The sequence below is a fragment of the Bombyx mandarina genome, chromosome 21 (assembly GCF_030267445.1).
Source record: "Bombyx mandarina strain Sakado chromosome 21, ASM3026744v2".
NCBI classification, from domain to species: Eukaryota; Metazoa; Arthropoda; class Insecta; order Lepidoptera; family Bombycidae; genus Bombyx; species Bombyx mandarina.
In genome coordinates this window covers 3,057,316-3,083,535 of record NC_143227.1, presented here as the reverse complement: position 1 = coordinate 3,083,535, position 26,220 = coordinate 3,057,316, and the positions used below count along the sequence as shown (strand labels likewise).

General features: G+C 38.1%; 2 protein-coding genes across 2 annotated transcripts in view; one reads left to right on the top strand and one right to left on the bottom strand.

The window, feature by feature from the left end:
* Window positions 1–74: 74 nt before the first annotated feature.
* LOC114241186 (uncharacterized) lies at window positions 75–14,010 on the bottom strand. Its single transcript, XM_028171967.2, has 11 exons — window positions 13,951–14,010; window positions 12,908–13,083; window positions 12,465–12,627; window positions 10,697–10,745; window positions 9,478–9,703; window positions 8,139–8,285; window positions 6,072–6,627; window positions 5,589–5,686; window positions 4,506–4,641; window positions 3,815–3,877; window positions 75–194 (listed from the first exon to the last, which is right to left on the bottom strand). The coding sequence occupies exons 1-10, from the start codon at window positions 13,955–13,957 to the stop codon at window positions 3,822–3,824; spliced, it is 1,614 nt and encodes a 537-aa protein (XP_028027768.2). The 5' UTR covers window positions 13,958–14,010; the 3' UTR covers window positions 75–194; window positions 3,815–3,821.
* A 6,806-nt stretch (window positions 14,011–20,816) lies between these two features.
* Window positions 20,817–26,220, top strand: part of nAChRbeta2 (nicotinic acetylcholine receptor beta2) — a 41,512-nt gene continuing 36,108 nt past the window's right edge. The window contains exon 1 of the mRNA XM_089736536.1: window positions 20,817–20,961. Within this exon, the coding sequence (XP_089592662.1) occupies window positions 20,868–20,961 (94 nt within the window). The 5' untranslated portion in view covers window positions 20,817–20,867. The remainder of the gene's footprint in view (window positions 20,962–26,220) is intronic.

The window sequence follows — 26,220 nt, the reverse complement described above, 5'->3', positions numbered from 1 at the left end:
TTCTGATTTAATATCCGACAGTATTTTCTGAGATTAACAATTTTTATTATGATGTTTTAAAATAAAACCACAAATTAATTTCATCATTTAATGTGCAAGTGATCGTGCAAGAAAAATGTGACAAGTTTTATCGAGCTTTTGCAACCCATTACCTACCATACCATTAATATTATCTTCTGTCCGCCACGGCATAACTGCAATGAAATATTTTGAAGTTAGTACAAAAAAAATTTAAGACGATTGTATCTTCGGCCTTGCTCGTATATTACAACCAGCAGAAGAATCAATAAAAATATCAGAACATCACTGTAGTACTCATTGGAGATACACGATGTAGAATCACATTCAATTTCTTCAACGCTTATCTACAGGTAACGGCATATCAAGTCTTGAGGTCACTCAAGATTATTCCTGACCAATATTTTTGTAGTAAGCTCAAACTTTATATGAACAATGATCCATTCTGAGCGAAGCTTTCGTTAACTTTATATTTCTGATCAATCACCAGATAAGGTTATAATGTTGCGACAAATGATGATGGTCTCATAAAAAGCGTCGAATCTCGGCATTAACTTCACGTTCTTCGGCTGGCAAACACTACTACGGCTTATGTTGAAAACCTCCATCACGGAGACTGAAACAAGCCACCACGGTTTGGTCTAGCCCACGTAGTTTTTAGTACTTTAAAACGGATTCCTCATCTCTGATAATTGAGATGGTACCTAACAAGTATTATATTATTTGGATACCCTCCTATTATTGTAACATTACCCATCCGTTTTGAGGTAATTTTAGTTCTTAGCGTACTTTACAATGAAGTATGTAGTGTCTATTCATTTTTTTTATTCCACTGTGGTAATAGCGAATATATTCTATTTCTAGGATAATAATAAAAGTCATACGACTTTGCACAACTCAGTGATTCTGAAACTTTTACTCTAAATAAAACGGCAACAGTCGCAGTCGTTAGGTAAAGTTGGCAAAGCACTATTGTCATATAAATGTAATGTAACGTTGAAATACGAGTATTCGCATACTCTCATACGCATTACAGCGAACCCTGACAATTGTCAACGTAGATTCCGTAATTATACGTTTGCGATATTACGTAATGATAAAACGATGGGATAAAATAACCCATGGAAAATACTCAGTTCACATTTTTTACTGTCGGATGATAAAATCCAGAGAGAAAAAGCTTGGTCAACGAAAGATCGTGTCAGACTTTTTACAATGCAAGACATTTATTAAATTTTATGTTGCTTATAAAACTGATGTCAATTGTTTCGAAGAGCCCCAAAAATTACCAGACTAATAATAGATGACTGAACCAACATTTATTATAATCACTGTCTATAAGACACATACACACGCAACTATAATCCTTTTTGGGCACAATGCCCAAAGTATTTGAATCCAAAATGTGCCTACTATTGATATTCCTATTGCTTATTATTCGCCGTACTTGCGATATATTGTTGGACTTCACTAAATGTGTCCTATGACTGAATAGAGCCGACAAAAACATATGTCGATACGCCCAAGTTAGTAAGCTAATAATAAAAACGTCACCAGAAGCAAATGGAGGCATCATAACATTTCAAATCAAAGATCTATTGAAACATCAATAATAAAGAAACAAACACAGGCCAAGTATCCGGTTGCGTGGTGTGTCGCTAGGGGCCTATGTCCAATAGTGGACTGAAATAGGCTCTTAATGATGCTGATAAACACAAGTAAACCAGCGAACCAAAATAAAACCAAGGCCAGTCATGAAATAATACAGTGGTAACTCTCCGATGAATAAATACATAAAGCATAGTTGATATAGTGTTAGGTATAAGGGATGCTCTCTTTACGAGTTCTATGTTTTTGTCTCCTTGGGTGAAACGCATCACGTTGTAGACAATAAATTCTCTGATGACGAAAACATTAAGAATGATGCTCCATTTTAAACGAAGACCGAATTTTTATTGCGCTCTGTCAAGCAAAGAACAGGAGAACTATGATACATCAACGCTCTCCAAGACCCCTGGCACGGTCATTTAAAAATTGCAACGGCAAACTGCCATTTGGCTTGGCACAGTTAGATAGTTTGAACAAATCCAGGCTTAGCGTGTTTCCAATCTTCGTCTTCTTCAAGTCCGCGTGTTGATATCGAGCGAGAATGTTGCGTTAATTGCCGCGAGTATGCCACGTCTTTCAGAGCTGATGCGCCGGAGATATTTCGAGCTGCTATGTGTATTGGCATCGCGAAGTGGTGAGGGTATTTCGTAGAAACAAACACCCAGGTGAGTTGTTCAGGACGAGGTCGCCACACTGATTTGTGGAGTACCGGACATTTTCTGTGTTATGATGCAGGAGATGGCTGGCGATTGTGGTGACGAAGGCGATTCATCTTCGTTGGTTATCAAAATTCATAGAAATGTTACGAGGACAAAGAAAATTATATTCCAAGCTGATGTCTTCACTGTCTATTGTTTTTTTTGATTGCTTAAATATATGGACGAACTCACGGTCTACCTAGTGTTAAGTGGTTATCGCAGTCCATAGTCATCCACAAGTCTTAGTTTCACAATACAACGGCTGCCTCACCCTTCAAACCAAAACGCATTACTGCTTCACGGCAGAAATAGGCAGTGTGGACCTACCCGCGCGGACTCTCAAGACGTCCTACCACCAATAATTACGCAAACAATTTTTTTTTCGGGTTTAAATTAGGCACATTACTCGGTATTACTCCTTCACCGTGGTGGTCATTCGTGAACATTTGTCAAGTACGTATTTCAATGGCTTTTTTTACCTGTTTGCGGTATTGGAACATTGGCACGGTCGCATCACTCGATACGAATGCACCGGGTGTCTTGTCCTTTAGGCCACGACGACTTTAAATTAATATATTATAATATGTGAATAGTTAAGTCAGGCTATGTTCCGGTGACAAATTTGTTAAATCTACAGTCGACAACTCTAGTTTCAATCGAATCGGAGAAAAGTAGCGCGAACACGGAAAACACGAACAAACAATACCTATACTCCGCGCGCGAGCTCCGAGGATTCGGGGGCTGAGGAAGCGGGCGGTCGTGCACCGCGCCCGACCGTCGCTTCATACCCCACTCTCCCAGTACTAGTGTTGACATTAACGTGAGAGTACGCTTACCGACTCGTTGTTTTTAATTTTGCGCAAGCAGTGTTGATTACGTGTGATTTCTAATATACATAATCTTACACTTATAAGTCTTTTTGTTTGCACAAATATCTATTTAATTTGATGAAAAAGGAATGGCGAGCACTAGCATAATAAACATTTCATGTTCATTTTGTTCAATAAAAATCAGTTCATTAAATGAAATTCATACGTGATCAATGGTTTTTTTTTATTTATTTCAAGTACATAATACCCGCTTAAAACTATTTTATAATTTACACTCGCACGGAGGCTTAAGGTGTGTTAGTATCGATAGCGCAATATCGACTAATTACAACAATAGTTCATTAAGTCAACATTCTTTAAAAATCCTCGGAGCTCGCGCGGGGACAGTAATTGAATATGCAATTTCGAAAATGGCACATGTCGCATATGATGTCAAATACGTTTTTTCATATACATACATTTCAGTTTTGAGGCTTACCTACAGAATTTTTCTTTTGTTCACTATTACTATTAGACGTGTTTTTGATTGTTTTCTTAATTTAGTACCTTACGAATTAACAAAACGTTGGCAACACTAATACAGCTTTCATATCAAATACACCTACAGGCGAGAGAGTAACCGAAAATCTTAAATTAAAATTTGTAATTAAGTTGACTCACCGTATCTTCAGAAGTACTTCACTTCAATAGTCTGTCCGTCCACTTTGGAGCCGTCAAAGAATTCTAAGAAATTTGCTTAAGGAAATTGTTGGAGATTGTACGATTCGGATTTTTTTAAACAAAGGTCGAACGGTAACGGCTGTCCGTAAACTTTAACGTGAAGAGCCCCATCGCCAGCATTGAGACATTAGGTTGAAGTCCTAATTACATTGGTGCAATGGTACCTTTTCAATGCCCGATTTTTATGTTGTGTTTGAAGTGAAATTTAAAAAACGGTGCGCGTACAGCTTGGTGCATGTGAATGAAGTACAACTTCTTTTTCGACGTGTAGTATTGTGTTTTTCTTCATTCTTCATCCTTAAATCAGATTGCTCTTGTAATAGTTAACGCTATGTATAAGAGATGCGACACCTTCAACATTTATATTATATATATATTTTAAATTATATATAGAAAAATAAATATATATATATTTAAATACTTCATTAAAATATTGGACGCTACTCGTTGCTAATACTCGCGCTGGCCTGCAACAGGTATACTAGGCGGTTGCGTTTGAGTGCAACGCATTCACTCTCAGTCTATCTCTTTCTATTCCCTCTCCCCAAGAGCGTTAAACGTTTAACGCAGAAGTTACACTTCAACAACGCGAAGCAGTTCGCCCTGCCCCGCTGGTTTCCACAAAGGATACTGACACAGCGCTCGGCGTCGCGCACGTTGAAGAAGCTGACGATCGCGCGACCCATGCCCAGCACATCCACGAACTTCACCTCGCCGACCTCCCGCATCTTGTTGCTGAGGGCCTGGAGGTCCACGCTCGGAGGCAGCTGGAAATAAAACGTCACAAGCGAGCTTCAGCACCGGACGTTACTGGTGGTAGGACCTCTTGTGAGTCCGCGCCAGTAGGCACCACCTATTTCTGCCGTGAAGCAGTAATGCGTTTCGGTTTGAAGGCCGAGGCAGCCACTATATTGAGACCTTAGAACTTATATCTCAAGGTGGGTGGCGCAATTACGTTGTAGATGTCTATGGGCTCCAGTAACCACTTAATACCAGTTGGGCTGTGAGCTCGTCCATCCAAGCAATAAAAAAATTCAAAAATAAACGGCCCTCATCAATACCGAGCGGTCGCGCTGGTAGCGGCGACTCGCACGCCATCTATCGTGAATCAGTCGTACTGGTACAGATACCTCCTCTGATAATCGCAGAAAACGAAAAAAAAACTATGCTTTCATTTGCTAGAAATTTCGATAATAGATTAGAAAAGGTGGTAGTTCGAATTAATTGAATGGCTTTATGCAATAAATGAGCAAGTTTTTTTTTAAAATTGGATGGTAGATATGTCTACATCTTTGTAGTGGATACCGTGGCTCGTGGACAACAGCAATACCGGGGGTACGGACAAACCGCTTCCTAAGAACAATAATGTCTGTAAATTACTTTATTACAGGCGATACCGGCGAACAAGTTAATTCCACTTCACACTTGACGAATTAATGTGCAGCAAATGAGAAAATATATTATTGGTTAAGGAACTGTGACAAGACAACGCTTTTTTTAAAAATCTGATTTCAGCAATATGTTTTCTCCTTCCATACTCTTCTATCATAGATCATTCCTTCGCTCACTCCCCTTTTACACATATCATCTTTCACGCATACCATCAATTTTTTCTTAGGTCTACCTCTTTCTCTAAAGCCTTCCACGTTCACACTTAAAACTCTGTTACCAGTTGTCAAATTTGAAAAAAAGAAAAGAAACAATTTCTCCTTACATAACTAAAGACCACCATGCTGGTCGATTGCTTGGTGTTGTCAGATTCAAATGCGTGTACGGACTGCGCGGAGGGGGCGGCCCTGCTGTCTCGCTTATCTAAAAAAAAAGTTACATCAGGATAATATCCGGGTTCCAGCGCCAGCACGAGTAGATAGCGCTTCTTTAATGGGGGTAGGACCTCTTGTGAGTCCGCACGGGTAAATACCACCACCCTGCCTACTTCTACCGTGAAGCAGTAATGCGTTTCAGTTTGAAGGGCGGGGCAGCCGTTGTAACTATACCGAGACCTTACAACTATCTCAAGGTGGGTGGTGCATTTACGTTGTAGATGTCTATGGGCTCCATTAACCACTTAAACACAAGGTGGGCTATGAGCTCCTCCACCCATCTAAATAATAACCATGTAGTCCATTGCCTTACATCTAAGGCAGTAAACAAAATAATATATAAAGAAACTTGAGCGTATTAGCGCTGCTATTACCGTCGACCGCCTGCCTGCTGTAGTTACCATCGAGTGCCGAGTTCTCTTCGAACTGCTTAGTTTGGATGACGTTCCACTGCGCGCTGGTCTGGTCCCAGCGCGACACTTGCTGGGCGTTCATCATGGCCAGGCCGTATTCAGTGGCCGCCTGCATCTGGGCGGTGCTGGTCTTCATTTGGGGCACGGCCACGAAGGTCTGGTTCGCGAACGGCTGCACCATGACCGGTATCTGAGCTTGGTTGAGGACCGGCGCGACCTGCGGCTGGACGATGGCCTCGAAGCCACTGTTTGCATTCTGCATCTCTTTGTATTTGTTCAGATCGTTAACTTGATTCTGCTTTTGTATGTCTTCCTTCAAGTTTTCGAGGAGTTGCTTGATGGGCCGCATCTCGAGGTGGACTCTTACGCCCCTGAGGGGTTCGCCGTCGACGCCCAGGCCCGGGCCGAAGCCGCCCAGACCGTTCGGAAGGTTGTTTGGGAACGGACGCGGCGCGGTGTCCATCTGGACCAACATCCGTTTGTTGTAAAGCTCTTGTCTGTTTAGCATCGCGATTGCCTGAAACCGGAACGTCATCGAAAACAATACATATTATTATAGTGTATGTATACGTATACCGTCTTTGCGGCAAATTTTAAATGTGACATTTTACAACGTCGATTGATCTCCACGTTCGGATCCATCAAATGACAGAGCGAAGCTACATCGCATGTACAGCACATCGATTACGAACGGGAGCCGAGAAACACGCAACCAAGTATAGAATATTTAAACATAACCGAATTCGACAGCCGCGGGTGAAGTTCAATTATAATAAATTAACAAAGGGCCTAGTGAATCTAGAACAGTGCACGCGTCCAGGAGCTCCGTGTGCAATCCCAGGTGCGTATGTCCATTTACTCATTTTTTGAATCCTAGACGTGCATCGGGGACCTAGGATACCTTGCTGGGCAAGTTCCGTATCTATTCCCGACCAGGGTTCGATTGGTTTGTCCAGACCCAGTGTGTGTGTCGCGAAGATAACCGGGTGAAACAGAACCACCGAGCCGGGGAAACCAACGTTCGACATACATATAGTTTTGTAACAATCTGGCGTGCCCGTACGTTGAGAGAAAGAAAGTAATAAAAATAAAAGGGTATCTGATTATAAATCAGCGACTTTTACAATTATTTTCTGTGTCTGTCTGTTTATTTGTTAGCGTACTTTGATACTACTAAGCGCAAATTCATAGTTATACCATATATAGGATTACTTAAAGCTTTTATTTATTATGGCTATTGTTTATAATGTACATATCGATGGAAGAAAGCGGAATTGTCGTAATTTGAAAAAGCCAACTGTACACCAGCGCCATGAAACTATTTTATATTATTTTTTACTTTTTATTTTATTATACAATAATATCATCAGATAGGTTTTAGATTATCTAAGCATTTCTCTTTATACAACTTACTTATAAATCAATTTTAAACTTTCTAACTCTCTTAATATGATATGAGTTATTTTTGAAATAGTTTTATGATTTTGGTGTAAAGTTGGGCTTTTCCAGTTACGACCATTTCGCTTTCTTCCTTCGATATGTATGTTGCGAAAGAAAGTCATCATCATCGTTTAAAGAAACATAGCATTACCGGAATTAGTGTTCGTATTCACTTTTTTTTATGTTTGCGGGATTACTGGTGACCCGGAGGCCTTTCCAGTTTCACCAGGACGGATGAGCGAGCAAAGGTTCAGCCAGAAGGGGCGGGGTTTGCTAACAGCTGCCCGAGCGTCTCCAAATGGGACCTAACAACTCAAGAGCAGCTGCTTCGCGAATGAATCTACTACCGGATCGGAATCGCGACCCGCTGAGAAGATCCGGCGAGAAACTCAGCGGGCTGATGCATGGGTTAGGTTGCACTTCGAACTCTTTGTCGAGTTCGACGAGTACGGTTACCGGAGTCCCTAAGCCTTCTCCTAGTGTTAGAGCTAAAGGCGTCTAATAGATCCGTACGATTTCGAATTGGACGATTGGAGCAAATATATATATATATCATCATCATCATCATCAAAAATGGTTGAAAAGTACCTGCACAGCCTCCACCGGGTGGTCGTATTCAATTTTGGCCATGTACCGAGACAGCTTGTCATCCTTGACTATTATCGAGCAGCTGACTATTTGTCCGCAGTAGCCGAACACCTCGCGCAGCTTCGACTCCGTAACCAAGACGTCCAGCTGTTGAAAAGTTCTTAAGATCATATCCGGTTGCGGGGCGTGGCCAGTCGCGCGTGTATGTACCGACTAACTGTCAGCTTTGGGGGGCGAAACGGTCTCGCGTTGTGCTTAGTAAAGTAGGAGTCAATGCAAGCGATATTTCACGGTTTACGGTAGGCATTGCTGAAGTCCATGGCCTACGATAACCAATCACCATGAGGTGGGTCGTATGCTCGTCTGCCGATACGGGCAATCATAAAACGGTGCGCGTTCAACATGGTGCACGTGAATGAAGTGAAACTTCTTTTTCGATGTGTATGTAGTATTGTGGTTTTCTTCATTCTTCATATTTAAATCGGATTGCTCTTGTGATTGTGAATGCTGTTTATAAGAGATGTGACATCTTCAACAATTATACTTTCTATATTTTAAATTATAGATAGAAAAATAAATATATATACATTTTTCAAATACTATATTAAAATATTGGCCGCTACTCGTTGCTAATGCTCGCGTTGGCCTGTGACAGTATACTACGCGCATGCGTTCGAGTGTCACGCATTCAATCTCGCTCTCTCTTTCTATTCCCCCTCCCCAGGAGTGTTAAACGTTTAACGCAACCTAGTTGGAAGTCGCATTAGAAGTTACACTTCAAAAATCATGTTTTATGGTGGTTGATGGCATTTTGTGATATCTATAGTACAACCGTTTAGATTCATACTACTACTGCTACTGCGCTATGACCCCGATGTGGGTCTAGGCCTAAGCATTTAGATTCATAACTATAAAAAAATGTGTGGTGACGTGGAACACCGGATAAGAACGAAGTTCCTTATTTTAAAAATATTAATTTTAAGTTCTATTTGAGGTATAAAAAAAATTTATTCGGGTATACATTTTTTATTTTAGGTTCTATTTGAGGTATAAAAAAAATTTATTCGGGTATACATTTTTTATTATGAATTATTTATTTATTAAAAACAAAAAAATGTACGTTATTACAAAGTTAAGTCGTACACTGTCTGCATTACTAATAAAAATCTTACGTTACGGACGTTTTTTCTCGGTTAGGGTGCCCCTCCGCATCGTCCCACAAAGAACTTCGTACCAAAAAAAAAACCAAACAAAACCCAATTTCCTTATCTTGAACGTTAAATGGCGTTTGCAAGTCCTCTAGACCACGACCGCTAATTTTTATCGATAAATTACTTACGTTCCCAATGAAGATCTTGTTTAGTAACGGCAGCTTTATGTTCAAAGACTCCAAAAAGTTCAAACTGAGTCCGTATGTTTCATGTTTCGAGCTTTGGGCGTCGCTCGTTTGCTCCGTTGCAGTGTTCGCGTTCATTTGCGGCTGCGACTGGTGCGATTGCTCGGCTTGCTGTACCGGATTTTGGTAATCTTGCGTTTTCTGGCTTGACGGAGTTCTCTGTTTCGAACTAAAATTACGATACAAAACTCTCTTATTGTAGACCGTGAAGGCAATGTTGATTGTTTAATTGGTTATTTCTGTCTTTTTTTTCCTACCTATGCTGATAGCTTTGAGAGGCTATATCAGCTTCGCCCTAACGTGTAGGTGAGCTCACGGGGCTCAAACCGGAGTGTGGCCAACACTGGCCCTAGCAAGAGCAGTGCTTCGCAGAATCTACTACCGGATCGGAAACGCGACCCACTGAGAAGATGCGGCGAGAAACTCAGTGAGCTGTGTCTGTAGGTTAATTCGCTCGTCGAGCCTTTCGTCGCAAGCGACGGGTTCGATGAGGACGGTCACCGGTGCTTGTGGTATTTCTGTCTATATCTGAATATATTACGTAAATAGCTAATAATCGAATAATTCACAATGTGTTGTGACTTTCATATATGGACTAAAACACTTAATTAATTAATAAGCATTATTTAATATGAGCGCACACCTAACCGAACACTTAAGAAAAAGACAAGAAGGAAGTTGAGTAAAGAGTGAGATAGCTACATTTTAGAATGACAGGTGTCGAATGCGTTTAGAAATTGGTTTAATATCTCACGGTGACACTTAAACTTAGATATTAATTCGCTTAACCGACTTGCGACAATTTGGCCAATCTTCAAAACCGCTTCAATCGAATTTCGCCCCTAGCTCTTACACCATAGAGCGTTAAATGCGTTAGTGGTTATTGACGCATAAGCGTGGATTTGCTCATTTACGGAAAACCTCTTAGGCCAGAGTCTGTTAAGCGGTATACGACCAACAATGGGATAGGACTACTTCACATAGTATGTGTTTCATCACTGAACGCTAAATTGGTTTTGGTGAGAGGTTTCCCCACATATTTAGGGGGGCAATGTAACTGTTGTGGTCTTATCGGATTTCGGAGTGCATTGCCAAATTATATCAAATTTGAAAACTTCATATCAGATATATGTGTAATAAATAATAATATATAAAAACTCACTGTTTAAAGATGTTTCTGTTCATATTCCTTTTCTTGTTGAATAGATTCTCTGAAATATTTTTATTTCATATGTCATAAATCGGAAGAGGTGTGTTGAACATTTCTCAGTTCTCAAGTTTCCTTCGTATTTAAAAAAAATATCCTTTGGTAACACAATCATCCTTTCGACAAAAGGCGGTTTGCGATGCGGCCATAGGCCATCAATGGCATTTAAAAATGAATCATCACCTACCAAATAAAATCAACTTATTGCTCCGAAACACAAAGTTTATATTGTTTCCATAAAGAGTAAGAATTTCAATTTTGCCAAACTTGGCATTTTGGCATCTTTAGCGACACCTATCCAGCAGAACCAATAAAGAGATAAAATACATATAGTTTCCAACAAGACCATTTTGACCAACACTTTTAAGGAAAGACATCCTTAAAGTGATATTCCTTCACATTACAGTAATAGCACGTATTCTAGGCTCACTCAAAAATACACATTGTTTCAGATACGTCACAATCAGGGTACGCATTAAGAGGGGGTCAGGGGCTATAGTGCCACAGCACCCAAGTTGTGGATTTCACCAATAGAGTTCCACTTCGGGCATGCACCCTCTTTTTTTGTGTTAAGTCCAATACGTACCGCCCAATAGCCTCGGCGAAGTAACATTTGTACTTACTGGTCCGAACACCGATTTTCGTGATGCACCAACTCTTACTTACCATAATAGGAAACTCCTCGATCTTAATAACAATACAATCAGGAAAACTATATTGTATACAAGTTTACATATTACAAAGCGGCTCTCCTCTATTTGTCAAGATCGAACACTCAGCTTTTTCGGACATATCATGCGGTCCCCAAGACATAACTCTGGTAAAGCTTCTCATTCTTGGTCAAGTGGAGGGGAAATGAGCCAAAGGTCGAACACTATAAGGAGGGCAGTGGGGGCAGCATCCAACAAAGAGTCCACATTGCAGCAGACCAATCTTTATGGAAATACATACATGTAGTTGCGATCCTCAGGAATAAGCAAATGACCAAGAAGAAGAAGACATAAGTTTTCAACAAGAATATTTGTTCAAACACACGCTAGAATATATTATTTTTGGACTCAGTAGTAAGATTCATAGAAATGTCCAGTACGCTAAGGCATAACTTGGTAAATATTCTTGAAGAGAACATTGTAATGGTTCTACTAGTAGGTGGTGATTACCATTCTTTAACTTAACTACAAAAACCACTCATAACACTTTTTAGAGAAAATATTTAAATGCTACCAAAAATTACTAATCTTAAGGAAATAGATCTTCGTTTCGTATGACATTCATATCATAAATATTACCATTTGTCAGTAAATATACACTGTCTGTTTGAAATAGTTTTTTCCCAAGCTCAAGTTTAATTTTCCCACACGTTCCTACCATTTATGAATTTTCAATCTAATTTCCTCAAAGCAGTGTAACAATGCCACTGTTTTTACCACCCCACTGTTGTTTGTAAGGGGACAAGAACAATAAGACTTTGTTGGTCATGCACATAAACATTGTACATTACCAACGAGAACACGAGACCGCCAAGACAAGCAAACCTCCTGGCTCCTTGACAGCTAACTCTATGGCCCTAAGTTGGCTCCAGTCACTTTTTAATCTTTTTAATACTAAGTGGACTGTGAATCGCATCATACAAAATGAATATAACAATGGCCTTTCTTCCTTAAGTTATTGATGAAAAATGGCTTCATCTCATCTGAAAATAGATACCAAAAAATATATATACCAGTGTCCAAATTTATGAAAAGTCTTTTTCCATCAATTTCCACATTTTCTAGCTCCATCAAAGCCAAATTGCATATGTAAGAATTTGCAAATTTGACCAGACATGAAGGGTCACCGTTGTCTTCTATGAAAAGTAACACAAATTTTACATTTTCTGGTATTGTCTGTAACAATAAACTTAGTCATTACTGATGTTTCCCAAAGCAATAATGCAGATGTTTGTTCACGATTGACTTCCATTGGAACTTCCACTAGATTGGAACAGTATGTACGTGTAGATGGCACACATCTCAGCGATGTTATTTTTAAAAAATAAAATTCCCATTTGTAATCTTTATTATAATTATATTTTTTCTTTCCTGAGCTTTGTAGTTTTTTTTATATGATTTTTTATAATCCGCTTAACTTTATGGCCCACCCTGTATGTAAATAACAATGTCTTACCCTTGATTTGCAATTATCCTGGATAAAAATCTTTACTTTTTCAGCATTCCAAAACTTAGGTATAGGTTTTATGTATAATACCCTGCAGTCCATAACATTGTCATTACGACGGCGCACAATATCATTTTGTTTAGATAGATTCCTGGAGCGGACCGGGGAACGAGATCGGCTACGTCCTGAAAAATATTTTTAATATTAAGTTAATGAGAGAATCATTAGCCAAATATGTCTCTATGTTCACATTCAGAACATGGCTCTGGTCCTTTAATTAGGTATTATTTTTATTACCTTAAAATATTAAATGCCAGATTAGAAACCATGTTTAGCCCAGTTGGCCACAGCAGACATCCTGTAGACACCAGTAAGTTGGATCCGGGGCAGTGACACTGCGTGTCTTCCATTACACATATCTCCTCTATTGCACAGGGAGCATTTCCCTTATTTATTAAACATATAACATTGATAGTTTCCATAACAAAAAATTAAGGCAATAGATATGTTATGAGGATTTTATTGGAACGTTTTTCTTGTATGTAACGGAACTCTTACATTTCCAATTAAATTCAATAAGCTCGAACAAGCTTATTATAATTTTATTAATAAGACTTTCTGGACGATCTTAATTGTTGCAAACAAAAAAGATTAGTTTTTTGCCATATGCCTTTATTAGTTTTAGTCTTAGGTTTAGTTAAGTTAAGGTTTTAATCATACCATGATTATGACCTATGAGAATGATAAGCACTTAATGAGTATAGCCGTACTCGCCCGCTTCGCTGGGCATTTAAAATTAACATTATTATTTATTGTCATTATTATTAGGGAGTCCAATACTCATATAAATATTAGCCTATCCATTAAGTACAATTATTTTCTACATGGATACCAAGTTCCAAGTCAATCGGATGCATGGTTCAGTAGTTAGAACGGAACATCCGTAGAAACCACTGTAGATATTAGTATAGATTTCTTTGGATTTTGTAAAAGTAAAGTAAAGTAAAAGCATTGATTGATAAAAATAACAAAAGGACAATTAAGTTACTTACCATACATGACGAAATAGGAATAGAATTACCAAAAATTAATCTACAAATTTCCTATCTTTTCATTTATTTTTAACAAACGTGTAGGTACCGCATGTAATTACTGTAGCTCTTAGATCTTCGTGTGTAGTGTGTAGTTCGTAGTGGTTCGTAGGTAGTTTCGTAGTTTTTTCTGTCATTAATTTACCGAATGTTTCAAACAGTGTTCTGGTTCTGTGGTCTCAATTAATAAAGCGTGTAATCTATGGTTTAGTACATAGATTTGTGGCGTTTAAGTACGTACCTTTTTATGATGCGTAAGCCGGAACGCACGAGATGTGGAAAACAGATATAGTCTGTGACACGAGACCTTTTTACCGCCAAATATTTAAAACATAAAATTATTTTATAATGTGTTAAATAACTAATATAATATAATTAGCTAGAATTGTTTATGCCGCTACATCAATAAAATTTATATTGTTTCAACTGTGATGTTAATTACATAAAACACGACTTTACGGCGAAAGAAAGATGGGACTCTATATGAACTCCCTCAGAATGTTCATTTTTTTAAGGGGTTTTGTAACCTGGTAACTAAAGCCTTTAGGTCAAGTCTTATTTTAATTTTAATGAAAGCCTTTTTAATATGAAAACTGATATTATGAAATGAAGTTGATTATTATGAAACATGGCAAGAAATGAAATGAAACGAAAAATAAATGAAATGAGTGTACGACTGAGAAGAAAAGAAAGATTATTTCAGACGTGGTGTGTGTGGTTTTACACTTTTTGACTAACAATCTGTTGAATACACGTGCAGAAATATGAGGCGAAAAGGTTTCAAAGTAAGTGACTACCTACATACCTACCTACATAATATTTTTTTTTATTGCTTAGATGCGCGGACGAGCTCACAGCCCACCTGGTGTCAAGTGGTTACTGGAGCCCATAGACATCTACAACGTAGACGCGCCACCCAACTTGAGATACAAGTTCTAAAGTCTCAGTATAGTTTGTATAGTTTTGTAGTCGTCGTGGCCTAACGGATAAGACGTCCGGTGCATTCGCGTTGAAGCGATGCACCGGTGGTCGAATCCCGCAGGCGGGTACCAATTTTTCTAATGAAATACGTACTCAACAAATGTTCACGATTGACTTCCACGGTGAAGGAATAACATCGTGTAATAAAAATCAAACCCGCAAAATTATAATTTGCGTAATTACTGGTGGTAGGACCACTTGTAATCCCGCACGGGTAGGTACCACCTCCCCGCCTATTTCTGCCGTGAAGCAGTAATGCGTTTCGGATTCAAGGGTGGAGCAGCCTTTGCTATACTTGAGACCTTAGAACTTGTATCTCAAGGTGGGTGGCGCATTTACGTTGTGGATGTCTATGGGCTCCAGTAACCACTTAACACCAGGTGGGCTGTGAGCTCGTAAATGCGCCACCTACCTTTAGATATGAGTTCTAAGGTCTCAGTACAGTTACCGTCATTATGTTGTGTGTTGCTTTTTAGACGTAACGTTCTGACGCTGTCTTGAGATACTTTAGTTTCCAATACATTATGATCCGTTACCAAGAAAACTGTTCCGGAAACTGTAATCGAAACTTCGAAAACAACAAACACGATTTTAAACGAAAATAAAAGTAATGAAGAGACTGAACAGATTATAAGCGTATGTTACGAAGATTGTACAGCCAGCCAGAGAAGTTGGAAGCACACTATAGCTCTAGTTATGTGGCTGAACCGAACCGAACCGAAGAATAATCAACCATCTTCCACGTCTGTGAAATATTATTGGACAAAAGTAAAGCTTTCTGTTGTTGGAAGTAACATATAATTTATTAAAACTGCTGATTTGATTACACCGATATAAAAAAAACTATGGTTCCGAAGGTTGTTGTGCCTTCTGAATTCGTCGCATGAGTTTCCACTGAAAGAGACCGGCAGATTAACAATGTCTGAAGTTTCTGTAATATCGTCACTAATGTCGTTGCTTTGGAGTATTTCATTGCCTGAAGATTTAATATTTTTCTGTCTGAATTTTGTTTGACCTTATCTTTTTTTGCCCATTTTAAGATAAATTTATAATTATATGAGTAGTTAAGTATTATTAGATGAATATATTCTGACATACATAGATACTTACATCACTAATGGTCTTCGCAGCAATATCGTACTGATTTTTCTGATAAAGATTCCTTTCTTTTCATAATTTTACACCACTTATCTCTTATTTTTTTCTCCTTTGGTACCGTAAAAAAATGTTTATCAAGAGAGTCGTGTTCGTACACTTAGGCACGATGCAGTATTTATAATGTATTTTAGTTTTCATGATAATACCTGATATTGTGTTGCGCTAGTCGCTGCGTCGTCCCGAGACGGGCGGGACTTGTAACGTCAACGCTAGGCCGGCCGGCCGCGCGTCATACGATTTTAAAATGGGAGGGAAAAGCTTCAGAACTCCGTAATTTATGAAGATAATTGAAAAAAAAAACACTAGGATTTATTACAGTCTTAATGTAATTATTATAAAAGAAGATTGAAAAAATGGAAGCTTCCTTATTGTAAGCATATTTAATACACGATTGTAAGATAGTGCGTTTCAATTAAGAATAGGAAGACAGCCGAAACGTTGGGAAGATGAAATAAAGTGTGTAGCCGGCCCGCATTGGAGTCGAATGGCCAAAAATAGAGAATATTGGCAATCTTTAGAGGAGGCTTTTGTCGAGAGTTTTTTTTTTTTTTCCGGCAAGAAGTGGATGAGGAGAGCATTAGACCGGGCTCAGTGGTGTAGATTGGGAGAGGCCTATGTCCAGCAGTGGACGACTGTGGGCTGTTCATGATGATGATGATGATGATGAAGCTGTTTTGAAAACCACACCGAACGCCGAACAGAATACTTGATTATAAGTTGCATTTAAATTAATTTATTATTAAGTTAGTAATTAGTAAGTAAAACAGCAATAAAGGCTTATTATTATTATTAAGTATTAGCTGTGAAAGTGCACAAATGTGGGAAAACCGGTCATCGTTCTCGTCGAACCTGTCGCTTGCGACGAAGGGCTTCGTCGGGCCCTTAGTAAATTAACCCTCAGACACAGCCCACTGAGTTTCTCGCCAGATCTTCTCAGTGGATCGCGTTTCCGATCCAGTGGTAGATTCTGCAAAGCACGGCTCTTGCTAGGGTTCGTGTTAGCAACGTCATCAGGTTTGAGCCCCGTGAGCTCACCTTCTAGTTAAGGTTACGCTAATATAGCCTCTCAAGGCTCTCAGCTTAGGTGGGAAAAAAAATTTGGGAAAATGAAACAAAGCCGCTGGATGTAACTTCTCGGGATCCTCTCAAAAGTCCACTGAAAAAATCTCAGTAAATGACCACGATTTTACTGAGATTATATTTCATCTCATATCATATCATCTTATTTCATTTCATTTCACTCCATATTATCATTTTACATAAAAATAAGAATATAAATTAAAATAAGACATGACTTAAAGGTCTTAGTTACCAGGTCATAAAATCCCTTAAAATAAGGATATAGAGGCGGAGTGACATGTAACCGGTCACCGTCCTCGTCGAACCCGTCGCTTGCGACGAAAGGCTCGACGAGCGAACTAACCCATAGACACAGCCCACTGAGTTTCTCGCCGGATCTTCTCAGTGGGTCGCGTTTCCGATCCGGTGGTAGATTCTGCGAAGCACTGCTCTTGCTAGGGTCAGTGTTAGCAACTCTCCGGTTGAGCCCCGCGAGCTCACCTACAAACGTTAGGGTGAAGCTGAAATAGCCTCTCAAGGCTATCAGCATAGGTTTAAAAAAAAAAAAAGAAAAGACATGTAATGAGTACCTAGGTACCTACGTACGACCGGCTCAAAGATTTCTTCTACAAAGCTGTAATGTGTTCCGGTTTGAAGAGTGTCCTCTTACCGAGATTTATTAATCGAAGTGTAGATTTTTCGATTTAGAAGATCAACTGGTAATTTCAACCATAGACTATCTCAAAATTTTCACTCTTCTTTAAACTATCTCAAAATTTAAGCAGGGAAGAAGGAGCGTAAACTGTTCTATTTAAAATTACCGCTCGAAATCAACAGCTGCTGTTTTGTGTCAACTCATTAAATATTTTTTAATTTTACTTTAATGTTTTAATGTCCTAAACTGCATTGTGCAAGGCTCAAGTGCCTAAAAACAAACTGTTCAATTTTTCTGGCTAGTTTGGACCAAGTGTATGTACTCCTTCATTTGATTAATTACAACGTAAGTTTTAATTTCTGCGGCGAAGTAGTAATGCGTTTCGGTTTGAAGGGTGGGGCATCCGTTGTACCTACTGTTAAAAGTGAGACTTTAGAACTCACATATTTAATTTACGGCGTAGATGTCTATGGGCTCCGATAACAACTTAACACCAGGTGGGCTGTGAGCTCGTCCACCCATCTATGCAATAAAAATAATAATTAAAAGATTCGACTTCTTTTGTCGGCATAAATATTGCATTAAATCCGAAGCTATATTAATACGGTGCGTTTCTTTAGGGAACCACAGAAAATAAATAAGTACCCACACTATTAAATCATTTACATACATAGAATTCCATTATCACAATGCAAATCGTTTATCTCGATCAAAACTTGCGTAAAGCAATTCTGTAAATAATAATTTTCTTCAGCCAATCTCAACGCTTGGATTCTTGCGTCGTTTCGTTTTTGTATTGACAAATAAATTAGTTTTCTCATGATTCGATTATACTTTTCCAAGCTTTTTATTTTGTTTTCGTACGGGACATACATATTTATGATTATACGTAAGTTTTTAACAATACGGGTATGCAAGCGTATTATTTGAAATCAATATTTGGTATGCTTCTGTTTTTCTGTACTACAGATATTTTATTTAGACAAGGTCTTGTTTCCCCGGCCCGTAATTATAAATCCACAAAAGCAGTACACTTTTTTCTTCTGGTATTTAAAAATAAAGTAATTGTATTGCTAAAACCAGTTTTTTAATTGACAAGCTTGAAGTCTAGCGTCGTGTAATTGGTTCCTAAGAATAATGTTCTTTTCTTTCAACTCAATGGCTCTGCTCATGTCCTGATGTTGTATGTTAGTGGCTTCACGTAATTTTATCTGTAGTTTCCGTCTTTCATCTAAAGCCTTATTCAAATTGGAATTTAGGACACTTGATGTTTTCTTCGCTACCGTTCCGACGAATTTTTGCTTTTTCATTCTTTTTATAATATAAACAACTTGTAAATTTCTATGAAACGCCAAATTATGTTTAATTTCATTCAATAACATTTATTTTGACTTGTGTCTGTCAGAATAATATTAAGCGTATTGTTTATGGTCAGAATCACGAAGGTTTCAAATCTAAGAAAAAGTTCAAGGCAATTAAGTATAGGTATAATGTTTTTTTTTATTGCTTATGTGGGTGGACGAGCTCACGGCCCACCTGGTGTTAAGCGGTAAATGAAGCCCATAGACACCTACAACATAAATGTCGCCATCTACCTTGAGATATAAGTGCTAAGGTCTCAGTATAGTTACAATGGCTGCCCCACCCTTCAAACCGAAACGCGTTGCTGCTTCACGGCAGAAATAGGGAGGGTGGTGGTGCGTACCCGTGCGGACTCACAAGAGGTCCTACCACCAGTAATTACGCAAATTATAAATTTTTACTAAACAATGTTATTCCTTCACCGTGGAAGTCAATCGTGAATCGTTAAGTACGTATTTCACTAGAAAAATTGGTATTTGTCATCCGGAATGCACCGGACATCTTATCAAGCTTGTCAAACTTTTACAAATATTTAGCTAACGATTTCACGACACGCATAATATAAAATTACAGATTTAAAATGTATTTCTGTAGCTTTAACAAGCTCAGCGCAAATAGAAATACAAATTACCTCAGCGCAAATATTCTCATGGGACGTTTAATTCACTTTGTAACCCGTTTACTTTAGAAGATTTTCTTCTTCTTTAAACTTCATTTAAACATTTGCTACGGTCTGAGTTTTGTACCGGATTGGGAATGCTTTGAGGAATTGGTTGACATATTCCCATAATGTAGCAATCTTCCAGTCTGCCACTGGAGTAGAGGTAAACTAATTCAAAGTAATGCTGCCATCCACCCTGGCATAACGTTCAGCCCGACTTTTAGAACGGACTGATGCTTTGCGGAGAAATGATAACATGACCATCTACTACATTAGTAATGTACGACATAGATAGAAGTCGTCGTATCCTAAACAACAAGACGCCTGATGCATCGGTATCGAGAGATGTGAGTGTGCCAATGTGCGAATCCTGCAGGCAGGTCGCAATTTTTCTATTGAAATACGTACTTAACAAATGTTCACGATTGACTTCCACGACGAAGGAATAATATCGTGTAATATTTAATTCATCATCATCAGCCCGCGGCAGTCCACTGCTGGATTTAATTCAAACCCACAACGATTATAATTTGTGTAATTACTTGTGGCAGGGCGTGTTGTAAGCTCGCACGGGTAGGCTACCACCACCCTGCCTATTTCTGCCGTGAAGCAGTAATGCTTTTCGATTTGAAGGGTGGGGCAACCGTTGCACTGTGAAATTGAGACTTAGAACCCATGTCTCAATGTCGATGGTGGCACTTACGTAGTTGCGGTCTATGGGCTCCGGCAACCACTTAACACCAGGGTAGATGTGAGCACGTCCACCTTACCCACCACCAAGCAATAAAATAAAATAAAATAAAATAAAATATTTAAATAACTCGCTCGCTCAAACACTCCAAAAATTTTCCCGCCTAGAATTACAAAGATCCATACATAATACAGATTAAATATAATATATCTATTTTGACATGTTGCCAGTCATAGATTACACGCAGTTAATAATAAATAAATAATTCATCACAATAAACGAGCGTGTCAGTCTTATAGAAGTTCGTACGTATGTCGCACGCGTTGTCCGCCATTATTTACGCTTGCGTTTTGCTCGCGAATTCCGCGACCGAACCAGCGCCCCCTAGACGTTCGCAAACCAAAGGTAAATTAATTTATGATAATGTTAAAGACACATAGATACCTACCTACTCAATTAAAGTTTTTTTTTAAATGAATACTTCATGATATCAAAGTTGGTGTTGTATTAACAATAGAAGCCATTTATTTCTTGCTTGTACAAAGTTTAAAAAAAAATAATAAATATAAATGGATGTCTTAATATTTAGGATGCAAAATAAGAGAGTTTTGTAATGAAACAGTTGTTGTAAAATTTAGTTGGCAAGTACCCCGGATAGGGTAAAGGCCTGCTCCAAAGAAGTGTTGTAATAATAAGTTTATATATTTAGAGTTTTGTATTGCTATGAAAATGTTGATATACTGAAACAGTGGGAATAATCTTTAAAATGTGAATTTTAAATTCCAAATTTGCTAGGGCCCGGGTATTGTTAGTGAGCACTTACGATTATTTGTCGGTATGTTCACTTTTCAATGGCCTACCCTATTCAGCTATTGTGTTTTTGTTATTCGATAAATGTGAAACATAGTGGACGTGTTTACGGCCCATTTGTTGTTAAATGGTTACCGGTCATAGATATCACACATGAATGAAGAATGCCGCCACCCTTACGATAAGTTTTAAAAGCAATAATTTTAGTAAATTTCATTAAATAAATATATATAATTTTCATAATACATCTAAACTTATAATAGGTACCAAGTTAACGTTCCTAAAAAAATCATTTTTATTTTGGAATGAAGACATACTTGTGGCCCGTCCGGGCCTTTCCGTTTTCATCAGGAAAAAAGTTCTATCTTATCTGGATACTTATATAAATAAACTAGCGACCCGCCCTCGCTTCGCTTCGGAAACATTAAAACACAAATGAAAAAAAAAAAAAAAAAAAAGTAGCCTATGTTCATCAGGGACAATGTCGGCTTCTAATGGAAAAATAATTTTTCAAATCGGTCCAGTAGTTTCGGAGCCTATTCGAAACAAACAAACAAACAAATCTTTCCTCTTTATAATATTAGTATAGATTAGTATAGATAAATAATTAATAATAATAACAATGAATACTTACTTACTTATACTTATAATCTTAAAAAAAAACATTATCCAAATTGTCAGAGCCGTTTCAGAGATGCAAGAAATACATTTAAATTCAAACAATATTTGTTCCTTTTAAGATATTCGATCACTGTTTTGAACTTAAGTCAAGGTACATTAGTTATCTGCTTCTGCAATATCGTTCTTGAACAACTTCACAGTGAAGAAGATAGAATAAAAAAACAAAATGTGTGCAATTCACACGTGGTAGAAGTGAAACCTTCCAAGATTAAAATACAATTATCCTAAACGTCTTAAGTATATGTAAAATTTTGTCATTAGTAAATAATTGTAAGGTAGCGCCCTCTGTGAATTGATATTTTAATTTCACGTATAATCCTAAATTAAAATTCACTACAAGAGCTTTCATACACACGTTAGTATTAAAAAATCTCACAGATGGCGCTGTATTAAATAGTATGTATATTTCTGTCTCATTCTTTGCTGGCTTCATCCTACACATTTTTGTATTTGTGTCTCTTACCTGTCGTTTTTTCCGTTGCATCCGGTTTGAAATCACAACGATTCTAAAGAAGTTTTCACTTCAAAAATGCACATTTACTGACGGACTACACTCTGTTAGTGACATCGCACCCCTCATTATCCTATCTCTTCGAAGCAGTCACGCATAGTACAAATAAGACTTGGACTTTATACTACACAGCAATAGGCGAACCGGATCTCCCAATAATAGCACTAAAAAATTAGCACTCTGCCTAGCGATATCAGTGGGTACTTTACCGCTATGATAAAGTTTTTCAAGTTCTCTAGCACTATTGCAATTCGAAATTCGATGAAACGAAAAAACGACACTAAAAAGAGACAGACATAAATATAGGTATGTATAGGATTTAGCCTGCGACGGAGTGAGATAGAATACATCTGAAGGTTTCACTTCAATCTGTTGAAATGTTTATGTTTATCGCGTCTATGTTTTCGTTTCCCAGCGTTCCGTATATTCCGAAGTGTGATCATAACAGTTCACGAGTTGCCAGAGTCTATATATATCATCCAGAATGCATATTTATATATATAAACGATTCGCTAAACTCCGGTTCACTGTTCAGTTACAATGTACGATAGCCCGTACAGTCGACCTGTAATTGTGTTCAATGCACGGTCCATTGACACCGAAACAGTAACTAGGCGAACTGGCGACCCTACGTTTTAGGGCTGACAGAGTACCATAATAAAAATAAGATATTTAACATGTCCGCTGTTAATTCAATATCGATGTCGATTGGGGGCATAACCGGCCGCACAATGCGATTGAAACTTCACGAATCTACGTCAGAAAGAAAATATGTTTTACGTGAGAAACGTTGACCTTCATGACGATCTAAATTTAGAACCGATACGTAAGTATCATAAGGTAGTGTCAGAACGCTACTTCGACAAAGCGGCGCGACACGATAATCCTCCTATTGTGGCTGCCGTTAATTACCTATTCAACCCAGGCGATGGGCAACGCAAAGCCGACATTGCTCAAAGCATGTCACTCTCGGTGCTTTTAAGCCCCGGTCACCGTCCTCATCGAACTCGTCGATTACGACGAAAAGCTCAACGAGTAAATTAAACCCAAAGACACAGCACGCTGAGTTTTTTGCCAGATCGTCTCAATGGGTCGTGATTCCGATCCGGTGGTAGATTTCGCGAAGCACTGCTCTTGCTAGTGCTAGTGTTAGCAAATTTTCTCAGGTTCAGCCCGTGAGCTTACCTACCCGCCCGGGCGTAGCTTGAATGGCTTCCTGGGCTACTAGTGAACAGGTAGGAAAAAAATGATTTTTAAGACCAGTCAAGAGATTTTCCGCTGGGTCCCTTAAGTAAATTTGATAACGTCAATGGTATTTTCCAATTTATTCAAATCTATAGCTTTATTATTTTCGCTGCAACGTAATGTTGTCTTCCCATCCATCAGACCGGAAGGTACTTACTGTTGCTTCGCAGCAGAACGTTGGTGCCAACCCGTGTGAATTCATGAGACGCCCTACCTACTCCTGTATAAGGCATACGTACTAATTGTAGGACTCACTTATCAACGCACTCAAAACTCTTGAACATAAAAATATTTTTTACAAAATAACCCTTTGTGTCGCAGAAAATCATTGATCAAACAAATTTCATAATATATTTTCTTTCAAACTTGCATCGGGAAATTGTCATTTTTTTAGATTAGTAAATGCAATTGTTTTGTGTATAAATTTGTAACCATGGTATATAAAAAGAAATTGAATTAAAATGATGTGTTCAACCCTAACGTTTTCGCGGCATCTTTGATCTGAGCGACATGCGACACTCTGACCCACATTAATGCACTTATGCGACCGGATGCGTAACCGACGACAACGGCCCACCCCATATACAAACCGGATTCAGATTTCGAACATTATCATTATTATTATTAACAACGTCGCGAATTCGCGCAAAGGTATCCTTCATCGTGTATAATATACAAACCGGATTCAGATTTCGAACATTATCATTATTATTATTAACAACGCCGCGAATTCGCGCAAAGGTATCCTTCATCGTGTATATAGGGTAATCTGTTCAAATACTGACGCGACATTATTGCGTAACTTATGTTTCCTTTGTAACAGATTTTTATATTGAATGGGCTTCGTTACGGTGAAATGGTTGGGATTTGGGTCACGAATGAATTTGTTTTAGACTTAGACGCCACGAAGAGATGTTACGTTAGCGTTATATATAAATATAGATTTATCTTTTTGTTTATAGAAGATTTTTGAATAAGACAAGGTAATGAATGATTTAAACGATGCGTTGTCTTCTCAGCAACGTAACGAATTTGAAAGTTTCTTGTTTAAATTTTCTGTTCCTTTAGATTTATTTATTTTAAAAAAAACTACGTTATATTAATATACTCTATATTATTATCATTTGTTTGTCAATGACATAAGAAACTTTTTGGCGGGAACGCGAAGGAGTGAAGTTTTGTGATTTGTTTTATTTTGTCTATTAAGTGTTTCTTAAGATTTAAATGTGTAATGACGGTGGTTTATTAACTGTTTAATACCTGTGAAAGTGCATAAGTGTGGGAAAATTAAACAAAGCCGCTGGAGGTAACTTCTCGGGATCCTCCAAAAAGTCCACTGAAAAAATCTCTGTAAATGACCACCATTTTACTGAGATTATATTTCATCTCATATCATCTTATCTTATTTTATTTTATTTCATCCCAGTTGATTAATGTCTCAAATTAATAATCTTCATTTCATTTTATTTCACTCCATATTATCATTTTTCATAAAAATAAGAATATAAATTAAAATAAGACATGGCTTAAAGGTCTTAATTACCAAGTCATAAAATTCCTCTAAAAAAAAGACAAGATTTTCTTACCAAACCTATTCCCAATGAATGAGATTTCAATCTATAGGGTCAAATGGAGGGAAAGCCTAGACGTGGACGTGTTTCTGTAAGGTGACTGTCAAACTAGGGCTTTAAATAGTGGAAGCGATTTTGTCATGTGCAATTGCGTAGGTAGGTACACCACGATGCCCAGCAGTGGTGCTGACGAAGGAAATAAATAGACTGTTACGAATTTGTTACAAAAAATGATTTTCCTTTATTCTTGGATTCATTAGTGTTATATCTTTGTAAAAGACAATACAAATGGTAATCGGGCTTGTAATTATATCTGTCTTATGTGTAAGGATGCTGATAGTGGAGCTGTTGATATAAAACAATCTACTAGAAGTGTCTTGAAAAAATATGTGTAGTGTCGTGGGACATCGGATAGGAACGAAGTTCCTTATTATAAAAATATTAATTTTAAGTTCTATTCGAGGTATAAAGAAAATAAAACTGGAGGTTTCGCAACAACCCACGGTCATTTGGTAAGGTGCTAACTTATTGTGGTACACTTCATTCACGGTTGTTTGCATAAGAGTTAGTGTATTGCGCAAACGAACGCTCTGAGATCGTGGTCAATGAATGATAAAAAAAATTGATATTTTTTGTACGTTAATACAAAGCTAAGTCGTACACTGTGGGCATTACTTATAAAAATCTTACGTTACGGACGTTTTTTCCCGGTTATGGTACCCCTCCGCATCGTCCCATAAGGAACTTCGTTCCAAAAAAAAATCATAAATTTTGCGATAATGATGACAGTGAATCGCAAACGAGTTTCACTGGTATTAAGAACGATTCTACATCTATAAATAAAGA

Bases quoted from the DNA above. Each gene is read 5' to 3' on its own strand.
- LOC114241186 (XM_028171967.2), bottom strand. The intron at 9,704-10,696 runs GTGAGTTTTTAT...TCGTAATTTTAG, and splicing joins AACAGAAACATCTTTAAACA to TTCGAAACAGAGAACTCCGT. The intron at 8,286-9,477 runs GTAAGTAATTTA...ACTTTTCAACAG, and splicing joins ACAAGATCTTCATTGGGAAC to CTGGACGTCTTGGTTACGGA.